This window comes from Trematosphaeria pertusa (assembly GCF_010094035.1).
Source record: "Trematosphaeria pertusa strain CBS 122368 unplaced genomic scaffold BU26scaffold_3, whole genome shotgun sequence".
NCBI classification, from domain to species: domain Eukaryota; kingdom Fungi; phylum Ascomycota; class Dothideomycetes; order Pleosporales; family Trematosphaeriaceae; genus Trematosphaeria; species Trematosphaeria pertusa.
This window is the reverse complement of record NW_022987214.1, coordinates 1,102,334-1,127,680: the sequence shown is the minus strand read 5'-3', so window position 1 is coordinate 1,127,680 and position 25,347 is coordinate 1,102,334. Positions and strand designations below refer to the sequence as shown.

General features: G+C 55.3%; 16 protein-coding genes across 16 annotated transcripts; 8 read left to right on the top strand and 8 right to left on the bottom strand.

Moving 5' to 3' along the window:
• Positions 1 to 101: 101 nt before the first annotated feature.
• Positions 102 to 1,513, top strand: BU26DRAFT_547709 (uncharacterized protein; the record flags this gene model as incomplete). The annotated part of the gene is made up of 2 exons (XM_033831900.1): positions 102 to 251; positions 330 to 1,513. The coding sequence occupies exons 1-2, from the start codon at positions 143 to 145 to the stop codon at positions 1,511 to 1,513; spliced, it is 1,293 nt and encodes a 430-aa protein (XP_033688152.1). The 5' UTR covers positions 102 to 142.
• BU26DRAFT_449701 (UPF0287-domain-containing protein) lies at positions 1,264 to 2,153 on the bottom strand. Its single transcript, XM_033824721.1, has 2 exons — positions 1,947 to 2,153; positions 1,264 to 1,896 (listed from the first exon to the last, which is right to left on the bottom strand). Exons 1-2 carry the CDS (start codon positions 1,981 to 1,983, stop codon positions 1,688 to 1,690), a joined length of 246 nt encoding a protein of 81 aa, XP_033688151.1. The 5' UTR covers positions 1,984 to 2,153; the 3' UTR covers positions 1,264 to 1,687.
• On the top strand, positions 2,014 to 3,320 carry BU26DRAFT_515522 (Prefoldin beta-like protein). Its single transcript, XM_033828088.1, has 4 exons — positions 2,014 to 2,234; positions 2,285 to 2,375; positions 2,550 to 2,742; positions 2,846 to 3,320. The coding sequence occupies exons 1-4, from the start codon at positions 2,201 to 2,203 to the stop codon at positions 2,882 to 2,884; spliced, it is 357 nt and encodes a 118-aa protein (XP_033688150.1). The 5' UTR covers positions 2,014 to 2,200; the 3' UTR covers positions 2,885 to 3,320.
• A 1,038-nt stretch (positions 3,321 to 4,358) lies between these two features.
• BU26DRAFT_547707 (uncharacterized protein) lies at positions 4,359 to 5,117 on the top strand (the record flags this gene model as incomplete). Its single annotated transcript, XM_033831899.1, has 2 exons — positions 4,359 to 4,808; positions 4,862 to 5,117. Coding segments are annotated over 2 exons (573 nt in total), but the record flags the coding sequence as incomplete, so codon positions are not given.
• Positions 5,118 to 5,158: 41 nt separating this feature from the next.
• BU26DRAFT_419286 (uncharacterized protein) lies at positions 5,159 to 6,011 on the top strand (the record flags this gene model as incomplete). The annotated part of the gene is made up of 3 exons (XM_033823291.1): positions 5,159 to 5,321; positions 5,649 to 5,759; positions 5,812 to 6,011. 3 exons carry the CDS (start codon positions 5,159 to 5,161, stop codon positions 6,009 to 6,011), a joined length of 474 nt encoding a protein of 157 aa, XP_033688148.1.
• A 948-nt stretch (positions 6,012 to 6,959) lies between these two features.
• BU26DRAFT_547706 (zf-DHHC-domain-containing protein) lies at positions 6,960 to 8,520 on the bottom strand. Its single transcript, XM_033831898.1, has 3 exons — positions 8,170 to 8,520; positions 7,593 to 8,061; positions 6,960 to 7,527 (listed from the first exon to the last, which is right to left on the bottom strand). Exons 1-3 carry the CDS (start codon positions 8,505 to 8,507, stop codon positions 6,994 to 6,996), a joined length of 1,341 nt encoding a protein of 446 aa, XP_033688147.1. The 5' UTR covers positions 8,508 to 8,520; the 3' UTR covers positions 6,960 to 6,993.
• Positions 8,521 to 9,204: 684 nt separating this feature from the next.
• Positions 9,205 to 10,516, top strand: BU26DRAFT_418466 (glycosyltransferase family 22 protein; the record flags this gene model as incomplete). Its single annotated transcript, XM_033823249.1, has 2 exons — positions 9,205 to 9,223; positions 9,273 to 10,516. 2 exons carry the CDS (start codon positions 9,205 to 9,207, stop codon positions 10,514 to 10,516), a joined length of 1,263 nt encoding a protein of 420 aa, XP_033688146.1.
• A 54-nt stretch (positions 10,517 to 10,570) lies between these two features.
• BU26DRAFT_449688 (RNA binding protein-like protein Tma22) lies at positions 10,571 to 11,553 on the bottom strand. Its single transcript, XM_033824720.1, has 4 exons — positions 11,428 to 11,553; positions 11,356 to 11,375; positions 11,206 to 11,293; positions 10,571 to 11,143 (listed from the first exon to the last, which is right to left on the bottom strand). The coding sequence occupies exons 1-4, from the start codon at positions 11,468 to 11,470 to the stop codon at positions 10,734 to 10,736; spliced, it is 561 nt and encodes a 186-aa protein (XP_033688145.1). The 5' UTR covers positions 11,471 to 11,553; the 3' UTR covers positions 10,571 to 10,733.
• A 475-nt stretch (positions 11,554 to 12,028) lies between these two features.
• On the top strand, positions 12,029 to 13,672 carry BU26DRAFT_515516 (uncharacterized protein). Its single transcript, XM_033828087.1, has one exon. The coding sequence runs from the start codon at positions 12,106 to 12,108 to the stop codon at positions 13,315 to 13,317; it is 1,212 nt and encodes a 403-aa protein (XP_033688144.1). The 5' UTR covers positions 12,029 to 12,105; the 3' UTR covers positions 13,318 to 13,672.
• On the bottom strand, positions 13,663 to 15,088 carry BU26DRAFT_477107 (uncharacterized protein). Its single transcript, XM_033825591.1, has 3 exons — positions 14,976 to 15,088; positions 14,739 to 14,922; positions 13,663 to 14,678 (listed from the first exon to the last, which is right to left on the bottom strand). The coding sequence occupies exons 1-3, from the start codon at positions 14,997 to 14,999 to the stop codon at positions 13,864 to 13,866; spliced, it is 1,023 nt and encodes a 340-aa protein (XP_033688143.1). The 5' UTR covers positions 15,000 to 15,088; the 3' UTR covers positions 13,663 to 13,863.
• Positions 15,089 to 15,198: 110 nt separating this feature from the next.
• BU26DRAFT_515514 (ATP-dependent RNA helicase eIF4A) lies at positions 15,199 to 17,158 on the bottom strand. Its single transcript, XM_033828086.1, has 3 exons — positions 16,954 to 17,158; positions 16,703 to 16,846; positions 15,199 to 16,648 (listed from the first exon to the last, which is right to left on the bottom strand). Exons 1-3 carry the CDS (start codon positions 16,985 to 16,987, stop codon positions 15,636 to 15,638), a joined length of 1,191 nt encoding a protein of 396 aa, XP_033688142.1. The 5' UTR covers positions 16,988 to 17,158; the 3' UTR covers positions 15,199 to 15,635.
• A 154-nt stretch (positions 17,159 to 17,312) lies between these two features.
• Positions 17,313 to 19,329, top strand: BU26DRAFT_515513 (Clavaminate synthase-like protein). The gene is made up of 2 exons (XM_033828085.1): positions 17,313 to 17,786; positions 18,097 to 19,329. Exons 1-2 carry the CDS (start codon positions 17,443 to 17,445, stop codon positions 19,268 to 19,270), a joined length of 1,518 nt encoding a protein of 505 aa, XP_033688141.1. The 5' UTR covers positions 17,313 to 17,442; the 3' UTR covers positions 19,271 to 19,329.
• Positions 19,330 to 19,467: 138 nt separating this feature from the next.
• Positions 19,468 to 21,349, bottom strand: BU26DRAFT_515510 (uncharacterized protein; the record flags this gene model as incomplete). Its single annotated transcript, XM_033828084.1, has 2 exons — positions 19,468 to 20,910; positions 20,978 to 21,349. 2 exons carry the CDS (start codon positions 21,344 to 21,346, stop codon positions 19,759 to 19,761), a joined length of 1,521 nt encoding a protein of 506 aa, XP_033688140.1. The 3' UTR covers positions 19,468 to 19,758.
• Positions 21,350 to 21,408: 59 nt separating this feature from the next.
• BU26DRAFT_449668 (adenylate kinase-like protein) lies at positions 21,409 to 22,702 on the bottom strand. The gene is made up of 2 exons (XM_033824719.1): positions 22,290 to 22,702; positions 21,409 to 22,242 (listed from the first exon to the last, which is right to left on the bottom strand). Exons 1-2 carry the CDS (start codon positions 22,444 to 22,446, stop codon positions 21,599 to 21,601), a joined length of 801 nt encoding a protein of 266 aa, XP_033688139.1. The 5' UTR covers positions 22,447 to 22,702; the 3' UTR covers positions 21,409 to 21,598.
• On the bottom strand, positions 22,436 to 23,116 carry BU26DRAFT_215969 (uncharacterized protein). The gene has a single exon (XM_033820705.1). The coding sequence runs from the start codon at positions 23,023 to 23,025 to the stop codon at positions 22,558 to 22,560; it is 468 nt and encodes a 155-aa protein (XP_033688138.1). The 5' UTR covers positions 23,026 to 23,116; the 3' UTR covers positions 22,436 to 22,557.
• On the top strand, positions 22,855 to 25,187 carry BU26DRAFT_547700 (LETM1-domain-containing protein). Its single transcript, XM_033831897.1, has 3 exons — positions 22,855 to 23,775; positions 23,825 to 24,103; positions 24,173 to 25,187. Exons 1-3 carry the CDS (start codon positions 23,209 to 23,211, stop codon positions 25,001 to 25,003), a joined length of 1,677 nt encoding a protein of 558 aa, XP_033688137.1. The 5' UTR covers positions 22,855 to 23,208; the 3' UTR covers positions 25,004 to 25,187.
• The last annotated feature ends 160 nt before the right edge of the window (positions 25,188 to 25,347 follow it).

The following is a 25,347-nucleotide window of genomic DNA, read 5'->3' as shown; positions in this document are numbered from 1 at the left end:
GGGACAGCTTTTTTGGAGGTGGATTGAATATCTTGGCATTAGGTCCGTGCGCGCTGCCTACAGACTGATCGAAGTTTCTTAGACATGCTCGACCTTACCTTTTGCACTAGGCTTCGTCCATACCAACACCTACACACAAATCATGAAGCGATCAGGGTCAGGGCGCATTGCACGCAAGATTGGGTCGTATGACGATGACTCCCCAGACAGCGCAAGCAGCTCGGCGAGCGAGGCCCGGAATCAGCCACCACGTAAGTTTGCATGCGAGTCGCTACTGCAAGCTGTGTGTTCTGACATTCCTAGGCACTCCGTGCTAACCCACAGTGTAGAAACTGTAGTCAAGCGGCCAATATTCGGAAAGAGTAAGAAGCGCTCATCACTGCGCATCTCTTTCGGCCCCGGCGAGTCCGACGCAAATGACGGCGACGAGTCTAGCGATGCCGCGGTAGCCACCCCGAAGAAATCAAACCTCAGCCGCATAGCTATCGAGAAGAATGCCCAGCTCAGAGCCCGGTCACCGCTCGTGCCAGAGGCATCCCGCCCAAGCCTCGACGAGGATCGGCCATCATACAGCAAAGATTACCTCGCGGAACTGCGTAATTCGACCCCTACGACGCCAAAGGATCTAAAGCCGACGGAAGAGGAAGAAGAAGAAACACGAGCCCTGGACATTGCTTCAAAATTCGGCCCCACGGCCACCATCTCTATTGAACCAGAGACGTCGGCGATTCCCACAGAAGCCGAAATACTAGAAAAGAAAGCCAGACGCAGACGGCTGGCCAAGGAGCAAAGGGCTTATGATGAGGACGATGACAAGCCGTGGGCATCGGATGACGACGGTGACGCCGAGTTCCGTACCCACAAGAATGAGATATCTCTCCGACCAAAGGAAAAGTACGCCGAGACGCGCCTTGTTCATGAGGATGAGGACATGGCGGAAGGCTTCGACGAGTACGTCGAAGACGGAAAGATCTCCCTAGATCGGAAGTCTGAGCGAGAGGCTGAGCAGAAACGGCGTGTTGAGATAGCAGAACTCATCAAGGATGCTGAGGGTGGCTCAGACGACGATGGATCAGACGACTCGGAGGAAGAGAGGAACGCCGCATTTGCCGCGGCTCAAGCGCGTGCAGGTAGATACGGCCAGAAAGATCAGGATAAAGAGGATGGCGCGCGAACACCGCCGCGGATAACGCCCTTGCCCGACTTAGGGGAAGTTCTACACAGTCTGCAATCTGATATCTGGGCCAAGCAGCAAAGAAGGGAGGTGATCTTGAAGAAGTTGGAAGAGCTGAGAGAAAACAAAGTTAAGATTGAGGAGAGGAGGCAGTATTTGCAGGAGCAGTTGCAGAAAACAGGCGAGGAGTATGAGAGACTGCGGCAGGAAGCTGGCATGCCAGCATTGCCTGCGAACGGCGCGGCAGGGAGCAAGCTCATTACGGAGAGGGGCTTAGATAGTCTCGGCACTACTCCACTAGCTACTTCTGGGTCGAGTGGGGAGTCGGAGGATGAGTAGATATTCTTTAATGCCAAATAATGCTCCAAAAGTCTCCAAGTACGGTCACATTTGCTTCGGGTTTCTTGGTAGCGGACGCTTTCATATGCCTATGATGCCCGGATATGATACAGTGTCTCCTGTCCTAAACTCCAATCCTACTCCAGAAAATGCATATTCGGTCGTTCCACCTCTTCATGAATTCGCATCGATCTCCGCCCACACTTTCTCAATGTGCTTCCGCTTCTCTTTGGCCGCTTCTCGGTTCTGTCGTGTTCGTTCGAGCCGTTGCGCGCGCAAGCACATGTTGACTCTGTATTTTGCGTCGGTGCAATTGCCCAGGACTTTGTGGATGAAACCGCGGGCGTGGCATTCGTCGAGGGCGGCAATCACGTCAGCGCAGTCTACGACAGTCAGCCAATACACTTGAGGAGATCGGTACAGGACAACCTACTCTTTTGGTTTTCCGCGGTGTGAAGATGTGGATGCATTGTTTACTGCTTCAACTAGAGGTTGTGATTGGGATTGACCGGACAGCTTGCCTTGGGGATTCGGTGGCGTGGAGTTGAGGTCGCATCGGCAAAGTCACAAGATTTCGTGAACCTGGCCCGTGCATCCTCTAGCATCACCTTTCCGGAGCTCGCCGTGGCACCAACATCAAACACGACTTTTTAGCTGAAGCTGGTCTCTGCATACAATATCTTCACAATGGCTTCACAAGCGGCTTTGAAGAAGCAGCAAGGTGAGAAATACCCGCTTCGGCCGGTGCGAACAGCAACTGACCCAAGGCAGAGCTTCAAACCACGTACCAAAACTACAAGAGCACGTTACAAACTATTGCTCAGAAAATTGGCGATATTGAGCAGGAGACAGAGGAGCACAAGTAGGTCTTTGCGACTTCCGAGCCGTTTTCATACCGCGCATATTTTGCTGCATCATACACCGCTTTTCTTTCCGAGTCATCTTTGCATGCATTCTCGTGCCTCGTCCTACCCCGTCTCGCTCGCTCACCGCATCATGTTCCTCCCTGACTTGCACGTATACTCACCTAGTCTAGGCTCGTGCTAGAGACATTGGAGCCGCTACCGGGCGATCGGAAGTGCTTCCGCATGATCAATGGGGTGTTGACTGAGAGGACGGTAAAAGAGGTAGTGCCGATTCTCAAGACGAATTCAGACGGCCTGAAGAAGACCCTGGAAGAGCTGGTCAAGCAGTACAAGGCTAAGCAGGATGAGATGGAGAAGTGGAAGGTATGTTCACCGCCACAATCAACGCCCGGCTTTCACCTGGCATCCATCCAAACGGGACTGTGTCAGCTTCCAGCTCTACCATGCTGACTGCACCACTTAACAGAAGAAGAATAACGTGCAAGTTGTTCAACAGCCTCAGTAGTGGAACATGTTCACGAGCGACGGACGCACGCAGCCTCCGACGGTGACGCGAGCTATGCTCGACGCCACATGGCATCCGGCACGGAATACGTGGGGCCCTCGTGAACGACTGCGGACGGACACTGCAGCTAGAAGGCTCGAGCTCCGGCATGATATCAGGTCTACCAAGGTGGCTCGCTCCACAAAAGCATTTCATGCATACAAGTCAGGCCAATGGGGCGATCCCCACCTTTCTTCCAAGTCATCTCCCTTCCAAGTCATCACCCACGTCATCTCGCTCCCGTGGGAAGGGTTGAGATATTGTCTTCATCTTGCACACTAGCTTAAGGCTGCAGGAGGATGAGTTGTACTTGAGAATTGGGATCTTTCGAGAATGGCGAAGCGTCATGTCTTGGGCAGGGGTACATCAGAAATCAAGCCATGGGCATCATTCCCGCCCTATTTGTTCTTTTGCGAACGCACAATTGCGTGGACATGTACGCCGCATCGACTAAGCAGTTGAGCAGTGAACTAGTTTCGTGACTGGAGAGAGGGTGCCATGCGACCGGGACGTAGCAAGGCTGAGGACGGCGTGGTCAATGGCTGCTGCGCGATGTGCTGGCGTTCAGGCTAAGTCTCATCGACGCCCTTGCCTGCATCCACATTCCGCGAGAACGGGCGGGTAGGCTATAGGATACCGACCATATTAGACTCTGCAGTGGCGGATAGCATCTGGGCGGTCGGTGAGTGGTCGGCAGGAACGCCATCTGAAAAGCGAGTGAAGCCGGACCGAGGCGAGGCGGTTCAGGAGAGCCTGACATGACTACAGCTTCGAACTTGTCCACGTCGGCATCTGCTGGGGGGTATGCGTGCTTCATGGCCGGGACAGCACACGAGGTCAAGGAGCGAAGCTGCACTGCCAGCTAACCCCTCGATCTACCCTGCAGGCCAGCGTGCTAGCGACCGGCCAGAGTGCGGACCGTCTCACCGCGAGGAGCAGGTCCTTGCGGCGGGGGTGTCAGACACGCAACTCTCGAATGGTGTATCTCATGGCGTGGTGAGGGCAGCGTCGACATGACGTCGGCGCGACAACGCGGAAGAACAGCATCGGCGTGAAACAACGGCAGCTCGACAAGGGACCCAATAGGAGAAAAAGCAACGCTCGATGCTCAGGCCGTAGGGCAGTCGAATGGGAGCCGGCGGCGGCTGACGGCCATCACCTGCATGCGCATGATCGCCCGACAGGCCTGGTCCACACGGCCGCGCTGGCATCATGGACGGGGGAGCCGAGGAGCGCCGCGGGAGGGACAAGCAAGTGACATAGCTACAGTAGGTATGAGGAGTGAGGAGTGAGCGCGAAGGGCGTCGAGGCGAGTGAATGGCGGAGCGGGCGGCCCGCGGGGAGAGGGGAAAGGAGGGCCTGAGCGCGGCCGCCCGAAAATGCGCGGACGTGAGTGGGCGGCCGGCAGTCGCATTTCCTGGCCGCTGCTGTCCTCCTCCCTTCGATTCGCTCTGCGCGCGAATTTTCCTGCCCCATCATTCACCGCCGCTTGCGAGTCCTGACTGGCTGCCACGCATCACGTCGCCCGCGCCCAAGCTCCCAGAAGGCTGAAGCTCCCATCCCGGTGAGCCTCCTCGCGCGTCGCGGCCCAGCCCGTCCCCCATTGGCCGGCGCGCGCGCTGTTGTGGTCGCCGCCGTCGACGTCCTGCGAAGAAAGCGCAGCTCCTCCGCCAGCTTAGATTGCCAACACTCACCTCACCGGCGCCCGCAGCGCTCCCAATTCCCCGCCGCTAGCTCCGCGACCTGCAGCCCGTCCCACCGCCCGGCGCAGAGCACGTCCAGGCTCAAAGGCTCTCTTGACGTCGCACAGGGTGCGTCTGCGGTGACAACGGCCTCCACTGTGCGCCGCCGCTGCTCAGTCGCCCCAGCGCACGCAGCAAACCCAGTACCCTCCCTCCGCCCAATTGTGCATGCAACGGTCGAGTAACACGCCGCCAGTTCACGCTCCTGCACCCGCGCTCCCCGTGGCCGCTCCCTTGCGCGCTGCCCGCCCTCGCCAACAGCTGCACCTCTTCGTACGTTAGCTTGCGTCCCAAGCCGCTGCCAGACGCATGCCGCTAACCGCTTCCTCCGTCAGACGTCCCTGTTACACAGTGCCCACAGCCGGTTGCATAGTCGGCCGCCAAGCCAGCAGCATCTCCCACAGTGACGTGGACGCCAGCGAATAACGAGCAGAGCGCCAGCGCACACAGGCACTCGAAGCAGGTCCCCGGGCCTGCAGGCGGCCGAATAAACATGTCGTCCACCCCCCCGAAGAAGGAGGGCGTGGAACCAAGCGCTCAGTCGCCTGACGATTCGGAGCCGCATATGGACAGAGAAGCTCAGGAAACACAAGCGCAGGGACTCGGGTACGAGTTCGAAGTCAAGGAGCAAGACCGATGGCTTCCAATCGCCAATGGTGCGTCTATTTCACTTGTTCTCTCCTTCGCTCTGATTTGCGCGCCGTTTCGCTCCCATCTGCACGTCGACGGATTGCTACCATCTGGCGCCGCTGGATGCGCGCATATTCGTTAATCGCGCGCCCGAGTCGTCTCCGCGTCGAATCACCGTCTTTGCTTTCCCAGACGGCCTGTCAAGGTCTCTGTGTACCTGGCAAACGGTCGCCCTGCAGCCGGCGCCATGTCGTCCGCTTCCCCACAGTCCTCCACTTCGCCGCCACAGTCCGCGCAGAAAGGCGCAAGCTCCAGTGCTGCGTCAGATGCTAACATTCGCAACTTTGCTCCAGTCGCGCGCATCATGAAGCTCGCTTTGCCCGAAAATGCCAAAATAGCCAAGGAGGCAAAGGAATGCATGCAGGAATGCGTGAGCGAGTTCATCTCCTTCATCACCAGCGAAGGTACGTTTCAGATTGAGCGCCCGTCCACCAGCCGCTGACGTTGCGCGTCCAGCCTCCGAAAAGTGCCAGCAGGAAAAGCGCAAAACTGTCAACGGCGAGGACATCCTTTTCGCCATGACTTCGCTTGGTTTCGAGAACTACTCGGAAGCATTGAAGATTTATCTCTCACGGTATCGCGAGGTAAGCTGCCACAATTCCCTTCGCCCCTGTTTTTTCCTTTGTTGCCTCATTTTGGCGAAGACATTTATCTGAACTATTTATTGATTGGTGGCACGAGACCCTCCTCGCAAATCAGAACAAACCTGCAAACCAGTTCAATGCAAGCGGGGCCGGCGGGGCCAATGCAGGCGCCAATACCTCAGCAGAGAATGCCCAACACCAGGTTCTGAGCGGCGACACGGAGATGGGAGAGAGCGACAATACCGCGTTCGGCTACACCGTTCAAGGGAACGGCACCGCCGAGTTCTAAATGCCGCGTCGAGATTGGAAGGCCAGATCAAGAACTACAGATCGAGTCGGCATCTGCTACTGACCTTCCAGCGGCATCTTGGCCACCGCAAGAGGAGGAGATTGCGCGTTTGAATAGGTGAGGAGGTTCTTAGGATTAGATTGTATGGATGAATCAGTGCTTTGGAAAGGTTGGGGTTTCTGTCTCCTTCAGGGTCGTGGCATGTAAAAGAAATAGGATTGGACGAAGGTGTTCCGGGGCATAATCACCAGATCCGTCGTCGGGACGGCAATGGTTCATGCATGGCTGGGTTAGGATGGATCGGGCAATGGGCGCGGATACCACACCTATTCTTCCATTCTCTTGTAGCCGGATTAGACTTCTTCATTGCTCACGCAGCCCTACAACACTAATCGTGATTTTGCTTTTCTCACACTGATGGTTCATACGCTAAGCCTCGTCTGTGTCTGTCTTTTCTCCATTTCCGCGTCCGTGGCTCTCCAAGCAGCTCTCCCGAGCGTCCGGGCACCCGAAGCGGCGGGTCTATTCTTTAGTAGAGGATATGCAAGTGCCCGTCCTGGATGCTTCGATCGTCCTGCGATCGGTACACGATTGGACAAGCTTGTGGAGAAGCCTTAGGTGCGTTTCGGGTAGGTACACAGACGATTTGCTCGTGACGTACCATTTAGGGCCTTTGCGGTTGATGTGCGACGTGCTGGGCTTAGTATGGACGTACACTTAGAGTCAAATCTCGGAGGTGAAGCTGACACCTTCATGCCATTAATCTCATTGATACGCTGAAGCGGCTTCTCTTTTCCGCGCCAGTAGCTCGCCCAAGGGGACGTCATCCTCCTGCTCATCGTAGAATTCAACCTCTTCATCTACGCCAAAGTCCTTTAGCCTCTCGCCCTCCGAGTTCCGCCACCCTTCCTCCCCGCTCTGGCTTCCTTCTCCGCTCTTACCTCCGCCCTCATACTCTTCCTCATCACCGCTTCCATACTCCAGCTCGTCTTGGAACGGATTTCTCCGTTCCTGCGCCAACTTCGTCTCCACGCGCTGAAGAAACGGCTTCCTCCTTCTTACTGCATCGGCGGCTTGTCGCTCTCGGAACGCTGCTATTGTTTCTTCGGAGCTGAGATTAGCTTCGGAGTAGGTGAAGCCTTCGGCGCCGTTGCTGCTGGACTGCGGGAAGCGCCGATACGAGCGGTCCGGATCGGGAGGTGGCCAGGATAAGGAGGGGTCATCGAAGCCGTTTGTTTCGAAGGAGAGGCCAGTTGAGAGGGTCGGGGTGGGCGCGAAGGGATTGAACCAGGATAGGGGCTGTCTGTAGCATTAGCACAGGTCTTGCGGGCTTTAGGGAGAGATTGCGTTATAGGGTTGCGTACGTTTCCAGTACCCATGCCTTGCTTGATATTCTTCCATATCCCGATGTCGTATGGAAACTCCTGCTTCTCAATCCGCACTTTTGCTCCATCCGGCCCATCAAGCCAGCCACCGAAATGCCGTGCGCGTCTCACAAGCGTGCGATGCCTCTCTATTTCCCAGCCCTCAATCGTCGTCGTGTTTACGGCTAAGCACCATATGTTCCTGATGAAAAGAACACCTAACGCAAACAGGGTGATGGAATTGGCTACTGTGGCGATGAAGAGGTGGGCGACGAGCCAAGGGCTGGGACCGAGGTAGGCGGGCAGATTGCGGTTGGCCCAGAGGGTCGAGATGCGGATCCAGAGGAAGTAGGCTAGTAGGGAGAGACCGCAGGTAGCGTAGAACAAGAAACGAAGGAAGTGCGGAAAGGTGGTATGCGAGACACAGTTTGCGGTCCAGGGGCAGTGGTGGTCCATTTTCGGTATGCATCTAGGAGATCGTTAGGATCACTACTTTTACATTGCCTAGAAGTAGGCTACAAAAGAGACCAAATGACTGTGACTGGGGTCATTTATAGAAAGAATGAACACTGCTTGCCTCTTGCACTCTTTACAATGATGAGTCCGCGGTGGCTTCGGAGCATCGCATTTCCGACACCATTTCCTGCTTTGTCCGCCCTTCTTCTCCCCATTTCCGTTCATTTTCCTAGGCTCTTCCCCATCCTTCTTCTCCCAGCCCTTTGGAATGCGCCCTGGATCCACAAATACCGACTTGGTGTATGTGATGTAAATAAGCACGAGGGCAGTATTTGATAGGATGAGTTCATTCTTCGTCAAAGGTCCGGGATCTAAGTAAGAGAGGAGTATCTGTGATGGATACCCAAGGAACGATATTAAAGCGTATACGGCGGGTACCGCAACCTGGTTGAGCTCCATATCTGCTGGTGTTAGAGTCGTGAAGGATCGACACACCCCTGTCAGGGTTCGATTTAGTGCGACGCTAAGCACACGTGATACGACCCTTGTTGCGTGAACGTAAACGCCAAACCTACGAGCTCCGTTACATCAACTTCATCACATTTCATTTTCACATAGCTGGGCCAATTCCAGCTCGGGAAGGAGACGCCGATGAGATGGCACGGCTTACATGGATGTTCTATCTTCTCATCCCGACCTTTATTTTGATCCACCTGTTTGCGTCACCTTACACCAAAGTCGAGGAGTCGTTCAATATACAGGCTATTCACGATATTTTGATACACGGGATTCCTAATGAGAACTATGATCAGTTCTTCACGGCCAACTATGACCATGTTTCGTTTCCGGGAAGCGTGCCGAGGACGTTCGTCGGAGCCTTGCTTTTGAGCGGTTTGTCCAGACCTTGGGTTAGATTCATCAGCTCCCCTGTTCAACTTCAGTTGCTTGGTGAGTATGTCTATCATTATAAAAAAGACGCGGCGTTCACCACCTACCCATAGTCAGAGCTGTGCTTGGAATATTAAATTCCATCGCGCTCATTGCGTTCGGTCGCAGCGTTGAGAAGACCTTCGGTACCGGCGCTGGGATATGGTATGCTATGTTTCAAGCTAGCCAGTTCCATGTAATGTACTACGCATCGAGGACATTGCCGAACATGTTCGCATTCGTTTTCAGTAAGCAGAGATTCTATATACCCGCTCACACATGGCTGAGATGCTTCAGGCACCCTAGCGTTGCGAAGCTTGCTCAAAGCTTATACTGCCACGTGGAGCAGCACATCAGTACCGAAAAGCTACCGCTTGTGTTTATATCTCCTTACATTTGCTGGAGTTGTCTTCCGTTCGGAGCTGGCCATCCTCGTCGGGACCATCACGCTGTATCTATTCGCTACTCGGCGAATATCCATTACGGGGATTATCATCCCGGCCGGAGTCGCCGGTCTTGTCATCGGCCTGCTTTGCACCGTACCTATCGACTCATTCTTCTGGCAATCTATCCCACTATGGCCTGAATGGACTGCATTCTACTACAATACTCTCCAAGGCCATTCCGCAGACTGGGGTGTCTCTCCATGGCACTACTACTTCGTCAACGCACTTCCACGGCTAATGCTGAACCCAGCTACATATCTACTATGCATTCCAGTCGCGGTGCTCAACGTATCAACCAGAAGACGAAGCCTAGATCTCCTGATACCACTGCTCAGCTTCGTCGGCTTGTACAGTTTTCTTCCGCATAAGGAATGGCGCTTCATCATCTACATAATCCCAGGTCTGACAGCCGTTGCTGCCACAGGAGCATCTTGGATCTGGACGCGTAGAGCAAAGTCCGTCATATACGCGATCCTTAGCCTCACTCTGGTTGGATCTATGTTGGTCTCCTTTTCAGTATCAACGGTTCTATTGGCGATATCCAGCCTCAATTACCCGGGCGGCGAAGCTCTCACCTTCCTCCACAACCACGTAGTCCTTCCTGAGGATCGTCACATCCACGTCTACTTCGACAATCTCGCTTGTCAGACAGGCGTCACGCGCTTTTTGGAGAACCACGAGGGACCACAGACAGTCCTGGACGTCCTTGAGGCGCAAGACATTGCCAACAGGAGGACGTGGACCTACGACAAGACCGAGGACCCAGAAACCCTTCTTGATCCTATGTTCTGGGTCACCTTCGACTACGTGCTAGCCGAGAAACCGGAGAAGATTATCGGAAAATGGAAAGTGGTACATGCAGTGTACGGCTTCACTGGCGTGCGAGTATTGAAACCTGGAGAGAAGACCGGCTTAGTTGCGAAGCCTTTGGACGGCACCGCACAGGAAAAGAATGGGCCTGTTCATTGGACGTCCAGGGTAGCATACTTGTGGGAATCGTTAGAGGATTTCTTAAGAGACAGGGTCTTGAAGGGCTGGTGGGCGGAAGTCAGAATGGAGCCCAAGATAAGGGTATTGGAGAAATCCACCGCTTAGAGTTGAGGAGGTTGGCGATTCCAACACGAGCACATCTCACATACGGGCAAAAGCAACAATGTTCATGCGTCTCATGCGCGTTTGATATCTCAGCTGCGGGCATCATTTGCTCGTGGTTTTATGGACCGTACTATCACGGTCCTCGCCCTAGAATGGCCTTTGGTATCCCGCTCGCTATGCCATAACCCAAGAGACAATCTCCGTTCCATTCAACCCCTCAACCGGCAGCCTTCTTCTTCTTATCCTCGATACACTCCACATTGTCCTCCGGGATATCCTTATACGTCTCCACCACATAATCATAGATATCATCGCTCAAATCGCCCTGCACCGTGATCTCCTCACCGCCGCCCGGTATCTTCGTCACGCTTGACCCTGTCGCAAACTTCTTGCCAAAGTCCTTGGCCACCTTCTTGATGTCGAGGCCGAACGCTTCGAGACCCTGCACGGCCGTCACGTATTTGCGCTTGTTGCGCTCGATGCGCTTGATTAGGATTTTGGAGGAGGCTCGCTGCTCTTGGGCACGGGCTTCGGCGGCGACCGCTTTCGCGGCTTTCTTTTGGGAGTCTTTTTCGGCGCGCTTTTGCGCTTCGAGGGAGAGGGCAGAGAGGTTTTGCTCGATTGTTTCTGTGAAGATGTTAGTGTGTCCAGAAGCAACACGGGAAAGAGAAAGGTTGGCCGGCTCGTACCTTGCGAGTACAGCTTCGCATGCATGTCTGGGTGGTTTTGCTCCAGCCACTCTTCGCACTTTTTCGTCGTGCCGCCGAACTCGCAGTACTGAACACATTGACTGTCAGACCATTATGAATCAACTTCACTTGCGCTAGTATCCTACCTACTTCAGGGGGTAAAGTGCACACTGCTACCGGTTAGCATTCCTGTCGATGCGAGCGAAGGGAAGATTTTCGCACCTCCGCAATACGTGACCTTCCTGGGGTATGTTTCTGTAGCCATGGTCGCAAGGCTATCCGGCCTTAGTGGAAGAGGATGGAGGGTATTCGTGTTGCGGAAGCAGTGGCGTAGTGTAAAGAAGTTCGATTTCACGCGACTGTGAACTATTCATGGTGGGGCAATGGCGGGGTAGCAAGGATGAACATCGAGGGCAAGTCGCTGACCGATAAAGTTTCACTTCAAACCTGGTGTAAACTGGACTCACGCCCGCCTTGATGACATCATAAGGGGATATGATCGAGCATTTGAGGCGTTGAATAGCTCGTGGCGCCAATCACCAAAACGCGCTCTAGGTGACTGCAGGCACGCAAACGCCCATGCCTTCGAAATGAAATGTTGAGCAAGGTATCGGCAGATCTGTGTACTATTCTGGTCACAAAACAAAGGACTACTGTGGCTTTGTTGATGAAGACTCTATGCTTCAGATCCGGCGTCGTTTCACTCGATATGAGCTGAGCTGGTGTTGCGGAATCGGGGGCGAGGCGGCTCTGCCTTAGCGTCTTGGCAACGAATCGCTTTGTCATAAGTGCCGTTTCCCACGGCTGCCTCAGCAAACCGCACCCAAACACGAACAGCGCTCTTTAACCCACCACCCGCGCTCTTCCCCACCTCTCCTCGCTGCCAAAATCTCCCTCAACATGGCCTCTAACCGACCCCGTGGCGGAATCCGCAAGCATCAACGCCGCGACCGCGATGGAGACCTCATCATGGGCGCCGCTCCCCGTGTCTCTCCGGCTCGTGCCCACTCCGCTCCCTCCGGTCCCAGGAACAATACCCATACCGCGCCCTTGACCGAACTCAAAGTCACCGGCTACACCGACAAAGCCGAGTCAACAAAGCTCCTCAACTTCCTCGAGCGGCACTCAGCGCGACGGAGCCCCAATGCCTCGAAAGGCAACGTTCCCCCGAAAATGGTCAAGCGTCACCGGGTGGGAGAAGACGCACTCACGCTCTGGGTCCGCCCTGAAGACGTGGTCGCCTTCAGCAAAATCAACGGATTCACATTCAACTCTGTCCACGGCACCCAGAAGCTCACAATCTCCGGGCCTGGTATCCGCTCCCGCTCGCCTAATGCCTCCTCCACCATGGACACCGCCGGCGACCGTCCACAAACCAAGAACTCCTCCGAGAAAAACGCCACTGTCGAGCTTCTCAAAGCATTCCTCGAGCGACGGTACAACCCCGCAGAGAAGCTTCTCAATCTATCAAAAATCGCGGAGGATGAAGAGGTTGCCAAGTCCGGAATGTTTGACAGACCCTCCACGCAGGCCAAATTCTTCCCTGCCCTTATGATCGTCTGCGACCAGACTCTTAAGACCGCCGAAGAGAAGCGAGAAGCCATCCACAGCGTGACTCTCAGCGGCAACAACCTTCCCAACCTGGACGTGGTTCGAGACCTCGCTACAACTCTTCCTCACATCAAGAACCTCGACCTTTCCGGCAACAAGTTCTCCACCGTAAACGACCTCAAGCCCTGGAAACACCGATTCCGGCACCTGGAGCACCTCATTCTCGAAATCTGCAAGGAGGGCTGGCAGGAAGAAATCATCTCATGGTTCCCAAAGTTGCGCCTCTTGAACGGACAGCAAGTCCGCGACGACCCCTCTATCGCGGCAGCCCCGGTTACAGCACCGGTGGTAGCCCCCGCGCCGACATCGGTTCCAGTACCAGCACCAACCCCAGGGTTCACGCCGGAGCAGGAAGCCATGGTTACATACGTCCAAGAGCAGACGAATCTGAAGCGAGACATGGCAGTCCAGTGTCTACAAGCAGCGAACTGGAACATCGAGAACGCGGCACAGCTCTTCCTCGCGCAGAAGGACACGCTACCCCCGGACTCGTTCAACTAGGCGTCGATCGATTCGATGGAGGTATAAGAGGTGGAGAATGCAATTTCAGATTGGGTTTGCTCGGGGTATTCTTGGTCTCTGCCCTTGATGGGTGGCTGCACCAGGCCTTCTCACGGGTCGTGTAGACATTGGTGGCAGATTGGCCGGATTTTGTCTTTATTTTGTTCAGCATAGCTCTAGGCGTCATGGGTGGGTCGGCATGGAATGATTTGGCATGACTCGGTGTTTTTTTTATCGTTTTCTGTCAGGATTGGACGCTATCGGATAGATACCCGGAATCCGCACAAGACCTCCGCGATGAGGCGCTTTTTGGCTCTCCCTCGAAGGAGAGCCTCTATCTTGTCTATAGAATCTCCAATCATGCATATGTGACGTCGTAGACTCTACCATGTGTTTCACTCCCTAGGATTTTAGAAATGAGAACCCTGGGTATAGGGTAGGATATCTAGGAGACATGATGTTGTGCACTTTACTGTGAAATTCGCCGTATACGGTTATTTGAGCAAAGTCTACAAGGCAACATCTAACTTCCCACCTTCCCAATGTCTATATCTTACTAGCCTCCCTGAGCACCTCCCGCGTCAACTCGTCTCCTTTCCTCCGAACCTCACTCAGCCTGCCTATCTTCAACAATCTCCCAATCATCTCTTCATCCCCGAAATGACTATTATGCTCAAACTCCGGCTCCTCGCCATACGCGACCCTCGCCGCATCCACCAGTATCCTAGCCGTCATCCCAAACACGCGGAATGTAGTCAACGCCTCAAAAGCCGCGGGCTCCGGGCGCGGGTCATCGCCCTGTGGAACGTCTTTCTTCCCTGATGAAGCGGAAGAAGAAGAGCGAAGAGGAGAAGACCGTGACTGTGAAGGATTGTGCCGGAGTTGTGTGGGCGAGGCAGGTGGCGGGCGCGGAATGTAGAAGTTGTGCATACGCCAACGGCTCTCGTGCCAGTCCGTCCAGCTGCCGCGATACCATTTCTCGGGCTTACCGCTGGGCTGTGTGGGGCCTGGCGCGGGGCCGTCCCAGGTCTTGCGCAGGAAGTTGCGGAAGGGCGCTGTGAAGACGGCGGCCACCTCCTTCGGATCGAGCCTTGGAATCATCTTTTCCTCGACGGCGGAGGCGGCGTTCATGTCTTCGTCTCCCGACAACGACGAGGCCGACGTAGTAGCGGAAGGACACAGAAACGCAACGCAAGGCCGTACACCGAGTTCCGTCTTCGCCAGGTTGGACGGCATTTCGCACAGGTGCTCGACTTTGAAGCCCGGTGGGAGCTTGGTGTCCGTTGTAGGCAGTCCAATCTCCTCGTATGCTTCTCGCCGCGCGGTATCGAAGGGTTGTTCATCGAGCGTGTCCGCCTTTCCTGGGGCACATCAGTCCATATGCGCGCTCACGTCTTCCCTCCGGGCGATAATCTCCATACCTCCGGGCAGTGCTGCCTGTCCCGCATAATTCCTCAGTGTAGCCGCGCGCATCGTGAGGACGACTTTGAGGTCGCCATATCGGTCCGGGAAAAGGAGTATCAGGACGGCGGCGCGTCGTGTTAGCGGGCAATTATACCATTGTGTCGGTGGAGGGTTGTATGCGCGGAGGCGGGCAAGCGCTTGCTGAGCACGTATTAGCCCACGATATTATCACATCGGGAGAAATGGAGCAGTACGGCAGAAGTTTGCGAGAGCATCATTACTGAGGTAAATATCCAGCGTTGCGCGAGCCATGCTGAAAGTTCAGGACAGTCGCTTTACGGAAGTGAGTTTGGAGGGGTTGATGTCATGACCCGAGGCAAAAAGGTTCAGGCCGAACTATCGGACTGAATAGTAGTTAAAGAATACCCGTGGACAGCAACATCACAAGCACAAGGTAAAAGATTCAGAGGACAATGATGCATTCGCAACCGTATCTATATCGTGTAAGAGTAGTCATTACCGTCATCAGTGACCAGCAGAGCCATGGAAAGGGTATCCCATCGCGCTCACAAGCCATGATAACCAAACCCTCGCAGCAGATCCTCGAATACAGGAAAGCCTATGAGTGAAAGAAAGAGACACTAAAAAAGACACTCGCAAACTGAGCATCCGCCGCACTTTTCTAAAAGCCTTTCCGAAGGAGTTTGCACACGAAAATTGACAAACGCCGAGATGCCACGAATGTAGAGATCCACCACGTCTCACCTCGAGCTGCTTTTGTGCTGGAATAAAGCGAAGGAACAGTGCCTGACCAAGCAGGCAAGCCCCGAATTAGTGAAAGCACAGACTAACCCAATTCGCCAACCAAATCTCTCCGGCAGGTAAGTTGGATCGGAGTCGTAGAATCGAAGCGCTTAGATCAGGTCGGCAACGTTCATGGGCATCTCCTCGATCTGGGTGCTGTAGAACTGCTCAATTTCGCGCATCATGCGGACATCCTCGGCGGTAACGAAGTTGATGGCGACACCCTTTCGGCCGAAACGACCGCCACGACCGATGCGGTGGATATAGTTCTCGCGGTTAGCGGGTAGGTCATAGTTGATGACCAACGAGACCTGCTGGACGTCGATACCACGGGCAAGGAGGTCGGTGGCGATGAGGACTCGGGAAGAGCCGGATCGGAACTCCTTCATGATGATATCACGCTGGGCCTGGTCCATGTCGCCGTGCATAGCCGAGACAGTGAAGTCGCGGGCAGTGAGCTTGTCGGTGAGCCAGTCGACCTTCCTGCGGGTGTTGCAGAAGATGACGGCCTGGGTGATGGTGACGGTCTCGTACAAATCAGAGAGGGTGTCGAGCTTCCAATCCTCCTTCTCGACGGCAATATAAAACTGCTTGATACCTTCGAGGGTGAGCTCGTCCTTCTTGACAAGGATACGCACGGGGTCGCGCATGAACTTGGTGGTGACCTCGAGCACGTCCTGGGGCATGGTGGCGGACAGGAGGACGACCTGGGTGGACTGCGGCAGGAGCTGGAAGATGTCGTAGATCTGCTCGGTGAAACCGCGAGACAGCATCTCGTCGGCCTCGTCGAGGACGAACATCTTCATGTGGTCCGTCTTGAGAACGCGACGCTGGATCATGTCCTGGACACGTCCGGGCGTGCCAACGACGACCTGGGGTCCCTCCTGCAGAGCCTTCATGTCATCACGAACGCTGGTACCACCAATGCACGCATGGCACTCGACGTTCATGAAGTCGCCGATGGCGACGACAACCTTCTGGATCTGCTGGGCAAGCTCGCGGGTGGGGGCGAGGATGAGCGCCTGGCAGGCCTTGATGTTGGGATCCAGCTTCTGGAGGACGGAGATGGAGAAGGTAGCCGTTTTACCGGTACCTGACTGGGCTTGCGCGATAACATCGTGGCCTGTTGTCTACGTCAATGTCTGTAACCCTGCAATGTGGGGGCCGTCCGACTTACCCTTGATGACGGGCATGATGGCGCGCTGCTGGATGGCGGAGGGGCGCTCGAAACCGTAGGCGTAGACTCCGCGGAGGAGCTCCGCCTTGAGGTTCATCGCGTCGAAGGAGTCCGTCGTCTCATCGTAGTTGGACTCGATCTGGCCTGCGGGAGGCGGTTAGCGCCGCTCAGAGAAATTTCTCAGGTGAGGTCGCTGCGGCCGGCCAGTGGACGAGCGCAGCGCCGGGAAGCGATGCGGAAGGGACACTCACCCTCAGGCACATCCTCAAGACCTTTGTCAGCCATGATTGGGAGGTTCAGAGACCGACGACTACAGGCGCTGCTCTGTAGTCGAACGAAGGGCTCGTGGCGGGGCTGATAGCGGTGGGGATCCTCGGGATGCCGCCGCTGGTGAGTGGGTAAGTCGCTGCTGTAAAACTAGATACCAGATCCTCTGCGCGAGAATCGAATGGGTATCTAGGAATGTGGGTTGCTCTGGGTTGCGTGCTTTGTGTGTGGTGATGGAGCAAGGTGGGAGGTCGGCGGCGGTCCTTTTATGAGAAAACTTTTAGCGAGGATTCGGCGCTAGCGTCGTCCCAAATTCACCGTTGAGCCATGAGGCAAACCTCCCACTCCTGCTTTGCCTTCACCTCGCCGGGCCCCTGTGCCCGCCTGATGCCTTCCAGTCGCCGTTTGCTTCGTACCCTCTGTCTGCCGGCGCTTTCCAGCTGAGCAAGCGTTGTTCCTGAACCTTCTTCCAGATGGCGCCCGGCATCCTGGATGCTAGCCACCACGCGTGTGCCGAATCACGGCCGGCGAAAAAGATCAAGTTATCGTCGGCGGCGAATGTCCAGCCCGACGATGCGGACGATGTGGCGACTGCAATTCCTCCCCACCCGCTGCACGTCAAGCCCGCGGGCAATGCCTACACCGCATCGGAGAATCTAAAGTCACGCTGCGGCTCGTTCGCAACGCTGCCTGACGAGCTACTCAGCCTCGTTCTTGAGTCATTCAATGCTGACCAGCTTGTGCGGTTGGGAAGCACATGTCGGGCATTGTACGCCTTCACTCGGTTCGACGAGCTGTGGAGGGCCTTGTTTGTAGGGTAGGTGACGAAAGTTCGTTTACACTGTTCCATTTCCGGTCACGGAATCAACATATACCCTCCCCTTCTCCTGTGTATTCTATTAGTAGATACATCCTGTTGTGCCTCATGCGGGTGGGGCATGTATGTTTCAAACAGCCGGCCGAGGAGAGTTTGGTTCTGAATTCTGTCTCAGACTCAATGACTCTACGTTATGAGTCCATCCTTGCACTCGAGCGCTGTGACTCATTTGCTGCGGTCATTTGCTATAGTTTGGCAATCTTCCAATCCTTTGATCTCACGGTAAACAGTCAGACTAACAAACGAATAGATCGCGCCCTGAGGACTTCGTTTGGCGTGGGACGTGGCGCACAACCTTTCTTCGAATACCCCAGGAGCATGTGACTTCCATCTCCTGCAAAGACCTCTTTTCGGACGTCCTTTATCGTCCTTTCCAATGCGCTCACACTTCTCTCGAACCCTTTACTTCAAACATTCCTAAACAGAATGCTATCCAGCGGCTCCCCGACCTTACTCGGGATGAGTACGCCGAGAAGTGGACCGACAAACCCTTCATTCTTACCTCGCCGGTGAAAGAATGGCCAGTCTACGGTAAATGGACGCCGCAGTATCTTCTAGAGAAGTATCCGGACGTCAAATTCAGAGCCGAGGCTGTCGATTGGCCCATGGCCAAGTATATGGACTACATGTCAAATAGCAGCGACGAAAGCTCCCTCTACCTCTTCGACCGCGGCTTTGTGGAGAAGACGGGCATAACTCCAGGCCGCGATGCAGTGGAGCCAGCATATTGGTCGCCAGACTGCTTCGGCGAAGACCTTTTCAGCGTACTCCGAGAGCACCGCCCTGACTGTCGTTGGATGATCATGGGTCCCAAGCGTAGCGGCAGTACATTCCACAAAGACCCCAACGCCACCAACGCATGGAACGCGGTTCTCACTGGCTCCAAATACTGGCTCATGTTCCCTTCGTCGCCCACGCTCCCGCCTCCGCCCGGCGTCATTCTCTCAGACGACCAATCCGAAATCACATCCCCCCTCTCCATTGCCGAGTACTTCCTAACCTTCCACTCTCTGGCTCGCGAGACACCCGGTTGCCGCGAAGGTATCTGCTACGCAGGCGAGATCCTGCATGTCCCGTCAGGCTGGTTCCATCTTGTCCTGAACCTAGAAGATGGTCTCGCTTTGACGCAAAACTTTGTGCCCATAAAGAAGCTAGCCGACGTGCTTGGCTTCCTGAGGGATCAGAGAGACCAGGTCAGCGGGTTCAAGGACGAAGTGTGCGATCGGGCATATGAGCTCTTTGTGGAGAGGCTCAGGGAGAATCATCCGGAGATTCTGGAGGAGGGACTCGCAGAACTGGAAAGGAAGGGTAAGAAAGGGCGAGGGAAGTGGGAGGAGCTTACGAAAATTGGTGATGAGGAAGAAGAAGGAGCAGGCTTTAGCTTTGGGTTTGGAGGTGACGACGACGATGCTGATATCCCGTGAGCTCCTCCCTAGGCTAGAGTCTGACTAGCCTTTCGAGGCCAAAAGTACATAGAATGGACCTAATTAAAATCCCGATTCCACTAAATCCCGCACAACAGGCTTAGATTGGTCCAGCTCGGATTGGGCTGGTTCGGCCCCGTGGAGGCCTCTGCGCACATCATGGTTCCTTCAGGGTTATGTTTCTGCGTCACGCTGTCTTTGCGAGCTCTTGACATTTTGGCGCGACGTCTGGCATGCCTGAGACACTACATCACTACCAACCTGTTGTTGACTTGTACAAATGTGCGCGCGGCATGATGACGGTTCAGTCTCTATCATTAACATATCAATGAGCCACAGGTAATAGCTACGCCCAAAGTCTAGTGAGCCAAAAAAACGCCGCACACAGCCGGGTAGACATCAACCCAGCCTCGTCCAAGACACTGACCAGGAATTGTTCTCCGTGAAACCAATATTGCCGGAGCAGGCAGTGCACTGGAGCTTCCACTCTATGAGGATGCCGCCGTGGCCTTCCTCTCATCCTCCTCCTTCCGCATGTCTTCGAGGAACTTCTCCCATGTTTCGATTGTGTCTTGAAAGAACTCGATGTGCGCATCCGCCAGGTCTCCGAGCGTGTCCTTCATCTCAACGGTTTTGATGCGTTCAAAGTCCTCAACCTCTTTGACCGTGTGCTCGTCGAAGGCCTCCGTGGCCTTCTTCGCATTCTCGACTTCGCCTGTCAATCTCTCAATCTCGACCTCTAGCTTGCGCACCCTCTGTCTGCGAGCCTGCTCATGGTCAATGCCGCGGAAGTCCTCGACCTTGGAGCGGAGGAAACCGGACGCTCCCATGCCTGCGCCGTGCTGGCTGGCTAGTGAATCTCGGTCGGATGCAGACTTTGCGAGGTAGTCGCTCAGTGCTTCGAAGTCCAGCTGTTTGCTTTCCCGCGTGCGGAGGAGAGCCTTCAATGCGAGGACATAAGCATCCATATCCCGCAGGCTGGTGAGGTAGTTTTGATCGGTGTGGTCCCGTATCGATTTGAAGCCCTGCGCAGTCGTAGCTACCGACGAAGCAAAGGACGTGAGAGGCCCTTCAACGCCCGGCTCCAGGGTGATAAGCTTCTGGCATTGCGTCGCCAGGTCGTTGTAGTCCTGCTCAAGGTCCCCTTGACGCCTTGCGACGCGCACCGCCACCTTCTCGATATTTGAAAGATCCTCTGTCAACTTTGTAGCTCGCTCGCTGACCTCGATGAATCGCTTATCCGGCTTGTGCACCTTGGTAAAGGTATTCAGGAAGCTCTCCGCAATCGAATCCACAATGCCGCTTCCGCCCTGCTCGGACGCGCTTGCCGATCTTGACGACCTCCCCTTCATGTGCTGATTCCAGTCTGGGCTCTCGAGGAAGTTGATCAGGAGCATAGCTCGCCGCAGGACCGGGTGCAGGGTTATCCGCTTGAGGAATCGGTGCAGAGAGTGTGCGCGCCGCTGCGTGAAGTCCGGACCGAACCGGTCGCCGCGCACGTACTCCATCTTGTGCTTGTCGGGTAGCGGTGGGACGGCGCATTGTGGGTACTCCTTGGTGAGCTGTTTCCAGAGGAAGAGGAAGTCGGTGAAGCGGCGGCGCACGGAGAACTCGGGGCGTTGGAAGGATTGGAAGTCGGACTGCGCATGTCACGTTAGGCTTGCATTCTCCTCGAAGCGACGCAAAGCTTGAGCAACAAACACCGACCTTGGTAGTTACAAGATAAGAGACGTATGCATCCTTGGTGCCCGGCAGCTCCTTCTGCGGCTTGCCGACGAAGGTCTCCAGGCGGCCTTCGCTGAAGTCTTCGGCCATTCTCGGCAGCAGGACGGCCCGGGGATCGAGCGCAGTGTATCGGTCCTCTTCTTCGATTGCTGCAAGGTCGTGGAGCAGGTCGTAGTCGGCGTCGGCGTCGGCGTCGGCGTCGTAGGAGGTATTGGTGGAATCAGAGTGGGCTGCGCAGGTTGGCGGGCTTGAGGCTGGGGTGGTGACGTTGGAATCCGAGCGCTGCTCGCTTCCTGCGGGGCGGCGCGCAGCAGCATCGCCAGAAGCTTGGACGCGGATTGCGTTGTACATTCGGTCGAAGTCGTCGATGCTACGCATGCGGCGGTGCTCGAGAATCATCTTCGACAATATTTGAGAAAGAACGTGGTGTAATTAATAACGGTCTGCAGCGGTGAAGAACCATGGCCGGCAGCTATGAACCCAAGTCGGTCAAGCTATACACAGAGTGAATTGAAAAGGAAAGAGCCCGCCAGACGGACACCGCCGTGAATCCCGCGGCTATTCGCTGCAAGTGGAACCAGTACAATCAAAAACGCAGATCTATCAGTGGTCCGGAACGCCAAATCGTTTGTCAAACTGCTCAAAAATCTTGGGGGAAATCTCATCGCTGCTGTTCCCATTCACAGTCCACAGCACGCCCAACTTGTCATAATGCTCGAGCAAGGACTGGCTCGTGTCCGTGAAGGCCTTCAACCGCGCCTTCCAGACCTCTGGGTCGTCGTCCTCGCGCCTGGTGAGCGGCTCGCCCGTCACATCGTCCTTGCCGGGCACTCGCGGGGGATTGAACGTGGTGTTGTAGACCCTCCCCGACGGCGCATGGACCCAACGGTTGCAGATGCGATCAATGATGATCTCGCTTGGGGTCTGGATATTGACCACCATGTTGATGGGGACGATGTCGTTGAGCTGCAATGCCTGCGGCGCTGTTCTTGGGAAGCCATCGAGGATAAAGGACGCGCCTGGATGGTCGGAATAGTTGTACCTTGGCGTTCGAAGTGTCGAAGGGATCATAACGGAGTCCACGGTCCCTTCCATCTCCAGGCTCATCGAACTGGAGTACACGTTGTATGGTCTTATTGTGCTGTCCTGGATCCACCCGCGTGTTGTGAGTTCGTTGACTATAAGCCGCAAGATCATGGCGTCTGGGACCAATGCGCCGGCCTTCATCTTGGCTTCGGCCTGGACGCCTACGCCTTGTTAGCGACAGCAACGCGTGGGAGTATGACAGGCGCACCGAGAGGCGTTCTTTCCCTGACATTCTTCCTCAAGAGATCGCCCGAGCTTATAGAGGAGATTTCCGGAAAGCGCTTCATCAAGCGCTCCGTCTGCGTTCCCTTCCCCACTCCTGGAGCGCCAACCAATATAACCCTCGCTGCTCTCGAGAGTGCCATTCTATGGGGTGGTATAGTGATAGTCTATGAAGCGGGCGAACTCGGAGGTATGTATACAGGGCCGAAGCGGTGGAATGGAAGCCCCAGGGCTTCGACTGAAGACCGCGGGAACTAGCGGAGCTGCATTTTGGCGGTGTAAAAGAGGATAGTGATAGGATGCAATGTCGACGACGGCGAAAGGAAAGGCAGAGAAGAAAGAAAACGGGGATAGGGCACGGCAGTCTGGGGATCTATTAGGTGCGGATGCGCAGAGACGGGCCAGGCGGTTGGCGCTTTGGTGAGGGGCCGGCATTCGCAGCATTTCGATGACCGGCTTTCCACGCATAAGGCCGAGCACAAGCCACCGAGGCACCGCCGCACTGCGAACACACAGCCTAACATTAGTCTACTGTACTTTGTACGTGCCACCCGATGGGCACTCCTTGGTCTGCTGAATCCGAGGACCCATGGACATCTCTCGGTGCACCTGTGGAATAATGCGCCCCGAACGTCTCCGGCCTGTCCGCAAGCGGCAATCCACGGCACGTGGGTGGCAGCAGCCAAGCCTCCGATCGACGCCTGTTCCTGGCCAGAGCCCATCTTTTAATGCTCCGTCAGCACAACGTTGCTCAACACCACACTCCTCAACACCACAATCCCATCCTAGCCTGTTTCCCATCAGAATCCGCCTTCTGCTGGAATTTCCTTCTCCTTCCAAGCCGCCGCACTTTTGCGTTCCCACTCTTCGTCGCTCCCTAAGCTTGCGCATCCGCATTCGGCGCAATGTACGTCAGTCGAGCTGCCTCCCGGGCAGCGCCCGCTGTGCTTCGAGCCGGCGTCAGAACCGCTGGACGGCCGCATCGACAGCTTCCCAAGAGCCTTCCCGCCATTGCCTTGCTTCTTCCGCGCCGCACCATGTCGACCGAGACTTCAACGTCATCCAATTCCGGCGGCAATTTCCCGCCTCCCGGATTCAATCCCGAGCAAGCGAAGAAGCCTCTCCCAAAAGAGGAGCAGCAGAAGCCGCAGGAGAAGTCCACAAGCGCGGGGACGGATATCAAAATTCCTAGAGATCAACCAACAGGAAGCCCGAAGACCAAGGCGCAGGAGGCTCGGACTCTCTCAGAGTTAGCGTCGGAGAAAGCGGCAGCGGAGAATAAGGAGGAAAAGAAGGCGTTGGCGAAGAAAGAAGAGGAAAAGAAGAAGCTCACAGTCTGGCAGAAGGTGAAGAAGGAGGCGGCCCATTACTGGGACGGCACGAAGCTGCTCGCAGCAGAGGTCAGGATCAGTACAAAGCTAGCTTTGAAGATGGCGGCCGGATATGAGCTTACAAGGCGAGAGAACCGTCAGGTATGCGACTACAAGGAGGGCTGGGTGGCCATGCGCTAACAGGGTACAGTTGCAAAGGACTGTCCAGGATCTCGGACGCTTAGTTCCCTTCTCCGTCTTCATCATCGTCCCCTTGGGAGAATTGTTCCTCCCAATAGCTTTGAAGCTCTTCCCCAATCTCCTCCCTAGCACCTACGAAGGTCAGTCGGCCAAAGACGCAAAGGCGAAGACCCTTCGATCCACCCGGAAGGAAGTTAGCAACTTCCTTCGCCAGACTCTGAAGGAGACGGGATTGCCAATTTCAGCCGAGAGCGCGCAGAGAGAGGAGTTCGCCGAGTTCTTCCGCAAGGTGCGTATCTGATCAGTCCTTTCGCATCGGTCTTGTCCAACACGACATGACGCTGACTTCTTATCGCAGGTCCGAACTACTGGCGAATCCCCCTCGCAGGACGAGATCATCAAGGTTTGCAAGATCTTCAAAGACGACTTGACGCTCGACAACCTTTCAAGACCACAGCTCGTTGCCATCTGCCGGTACATGAACATGGCATCCTTTGGCACAGACAACTTCCTGCGCTACCAGATTCGGGTCCGTATGCGCCAGATCAAGCGCGACGATAGGGCCATTTCTTTTGAAGGCGTCAACTCTCTCTCCGTGCCCGAACTTCAGAGCGCTTGCGCAAGCCGTGGCCTCCGCACCTATGGCGTCTCCCCTGCACGGTTAAGGGAGGATCTCCAGACATGGCTTGACCTGCGCCTGAAGTATGGCGTACCGTCCACGCTCCTCGTCCTGTCCAACGCTTTCGTCTATGCTCAAGGCAAGGAATCCGAAATGACGTCCCAGATTGACGCCCTTCAAGCCGTTCTATCTAGCATTCCGGAGGAGCTGTTCCACGAGATCGAGCTCGAGGTCCACACCGCCGAAGGCGCAGCAACCAACAAGCAGCGTCTTGAAGTCCTTAAGGAGCAGCAAGAGCTCATTGAAGAAGAAAATTCGCAGACTAAAGACCATGAGAACAAGGCTACCGCCTCACCCAAGGACACGGAGAACATTGACGAAGATGACAAGCCGAAGCGGAAAGAGGAATCTGAGGAAGAGAGTATGGAAGCAGAGGCTAGCACAGGTGATACTACTGGGAGTACAGGCAGCGCGGAGCGCACGGAGCAGGATCAGCGCGCTTCAGAGGGCGAGAAGGAGCCCTCGAGAGAGGAGCTCAAGGCAGATGCGGGAGGCTCCAAGAAGGAGTAACAGGCATACTCTTGCAAATATTCTCTGCTTTGTGTAAATAGATCTGGACTCCATTCACAGCGTGTGCCGAGTTGATTATTGAACAACCTCGGACTCAGAACATCATATAGAAAATACCCACATCACCGTCGGCAAAGGTGAAAATATAGACCATGTACAAATAGCATCTCAGCTGCTGATTCATGTAAGCCTTCTCCAAGTTTTGCCGTCATGCCTTTTCGGCCCACTCTCCCCTCTCTAAAAGCTGTACCAAGGCTAAAATGGCAGCGCACGATGCAATGCATCACGAGAGCATCTTCCACAAAGGACAGGCGGAAGGCGTCACGATTGAACTTCTGAATCCA

Excerpts from the sequence above, each read along its gene's own strand:
- BU26DRAFT_449701 (XM_033824721.1), bottom strand. The coding sequence starts at position 1,983 with ATGCATCCACATCTTCACACCGCGGAAAACCAAAAGA. Across the intron at positions 1,897-1,946 it reads CACCGCGGAAAACCAAAAGA|ACTGCGCTGACGTGATTGCC; the intron begins GTAGGTTGTCCT and ends TGACTGTCGTAG.
- BU26DRAFT_515522 (XM_033828088.1), top strand. The coding sequence starts at position 2,201 with ATGGCTTCACAAGCGGCTTTGAAGAAGCAGCAAG. Across the intron at positions 2,235-2,284 it reads GGCTTTGAAGAAGCAGCAAG|AGCTTCAAACCACGTACCAA; the intron begins GTGAGAAATACC and ends GACCCAAGGCAG. Across the intron at positions 2,743-2,845 it reads ATGAGATGGAGAAGTGGAAG|AAGAAGAATAACGTGCAAGT; the intron begins GTATGTTCACCG and ends ACCACTTAACAG.
- BU26DRAFT_547706 (XM_033831898.1), bottom strand. The coding sequence starts at position 8,507 with ATGGAGCTCAACCAGGTTGCGGTACCCGCCGTATACGCTTTAATATCG. Across the intron at positions 8,062-8,169 it reads CATTGTAAAGAGTGCAAGAG|ATGCATACCGAAAATGGACC; the intron begins GCAAGCAGTGTT and ends ACGATCTCCTAG. Across the intron at positions 7,528-7,592 it reads AAGGCATGGGTACTGGAAAC|CCCCTATCCTGGTTCAATCC; the intron begins GTACGCAACCCT and ends TGCTACAGACAG.
- BU26DRAFT_449688 (XM_033824720.1), bottom strand. The coding sequence starts at position 11,470 with ATGGCTACAGAAACATACCCCAGGAAGGTCACGTATTGCGGAG. Across the intron at positions 11,294-11,355 it reads TGTGCACTTTACCCCCTGAA|TACTGCGAGTTCGGCGGCAC; the intron begins GTAGGTAGGATA and ends CAATGTGTTCAG. Across the intron at positions 11,144-11,205 it reads TGCGAAGCTGTACTCGCAAG|AAACAATCGAGCAAAACCTC; the intron begins GTACGAGCCGGC and ends ACATCTTCACAG.
- BU26DRAFT_515516 (XM_033828087.1), top strand. The coding sequence starts at position 12,106 with ATGGCCTCTAACCGACCCCGTGGCGGAATCCGCAAGCATCAACGCCGC.
- BU26DRAFT_477107 (XM_033825591.1), bottom strand. The coding sequence starts at position 14,999 with ATGATGCTCTCGCAAACTTCTGCC. Across the intron at positions 14,923-14,975 it reads TGCTCTCGCAAACTTCTGCC|CAAGCGCTTGCCCGCCTCCG; the intron begins GTACTGCTCCAT and ends ATACGTGCTCAG. Across the intron at positions 14,679-14,738 it reads ACAGGCAGCACTGCCCGGAG|GAAAGGCGGACACGCTCGAT; the intron begins GTATGGAGATTA and ends GATGTGCCCCAG.
- BU26DRAFT_515514 (XM_033828086.1), bottom strand. The coding sequence starts at position 16,987 with ATGGCTGACAAAGGTCTTGAGGATGTGCCTGAGG. Across the intron at positions 16,847-16,953 it reads TCTTGAGGATGTGCCTGAGG|GCCAGATCGAGTCCAACTAC; the intron begins GTGAGTGTCCCT and ends CGCCTCCCGCAG. Across the intron at positions 16,649-16,702 it reads CATCATGCCCGTCATCAAGG|GCCACGATGTTATCGCGCAA; the intron begins GTAAGTCGGACG and ends CGTAGACAACAG.
- BU26DRAFT_515513 (XM_033828085.1), top strand. The coding sequence starts at position 17,443 with ATGGCGCCCGGCATCCTGGATGCTAGCCACCACGCGTGTGCCGAATCA. Across the intron at positions 17,787-18,096 it reads TGGAGGGCCTTGTTTGTAGG|ATCGCGCCCTGAGGACTTCG; the intron begins GTAGGTGACGAA and ends ACAAACGAATAG.
- BU26DRAFT_449668 (XM_033824719.1), bottom strand. The coding sequence starts at position 22,446 with ATGGCACTCTCGAGAGCAGCGAGGGTTATATTGGTTGGCGCTCCAGGA. Across the intron at positions 22,243-22,289 it reads CAGGGAAAGAACGCCTCTCG|GCGTCCAGGCCGAAGCCAAG; the intron begins GTGCGCCTGTCA and ends AACAAGGCGTAG.
- BU26DRAFT_215969 (XM_033820705.1), bottom strand. The coding sequence starts at position 23,025 with ATGGGCTCTGGCCAGGAACAGGCGTCGATCGGAGGCTTGGCTGCTGCC.
- BU26DRAFT_547700 (XM_033831897.1), top strand. The coding sequence starts at position 23,209 with ATGTACGTCAGTCGAGCTGCCTCCCGGGCAGCGCCCGCTGTGCTTCGA. Across the intron at positions 23,776-23,824 it reads CAAGGCGAGAGAACCGTCAG|TTGCAAAGGACTGTCCAGGA; the intron begins GTATGCGACTAC and ends AACAGGGTACAG. Across the intron at positions 24,104-24,172 it reads TCGCCGAGTTCTTCCGCAAG|GTCCGAACTACTGGCGAATC; the intron begins GTGCGTATCTGA and ends TTCTTATCGCAG.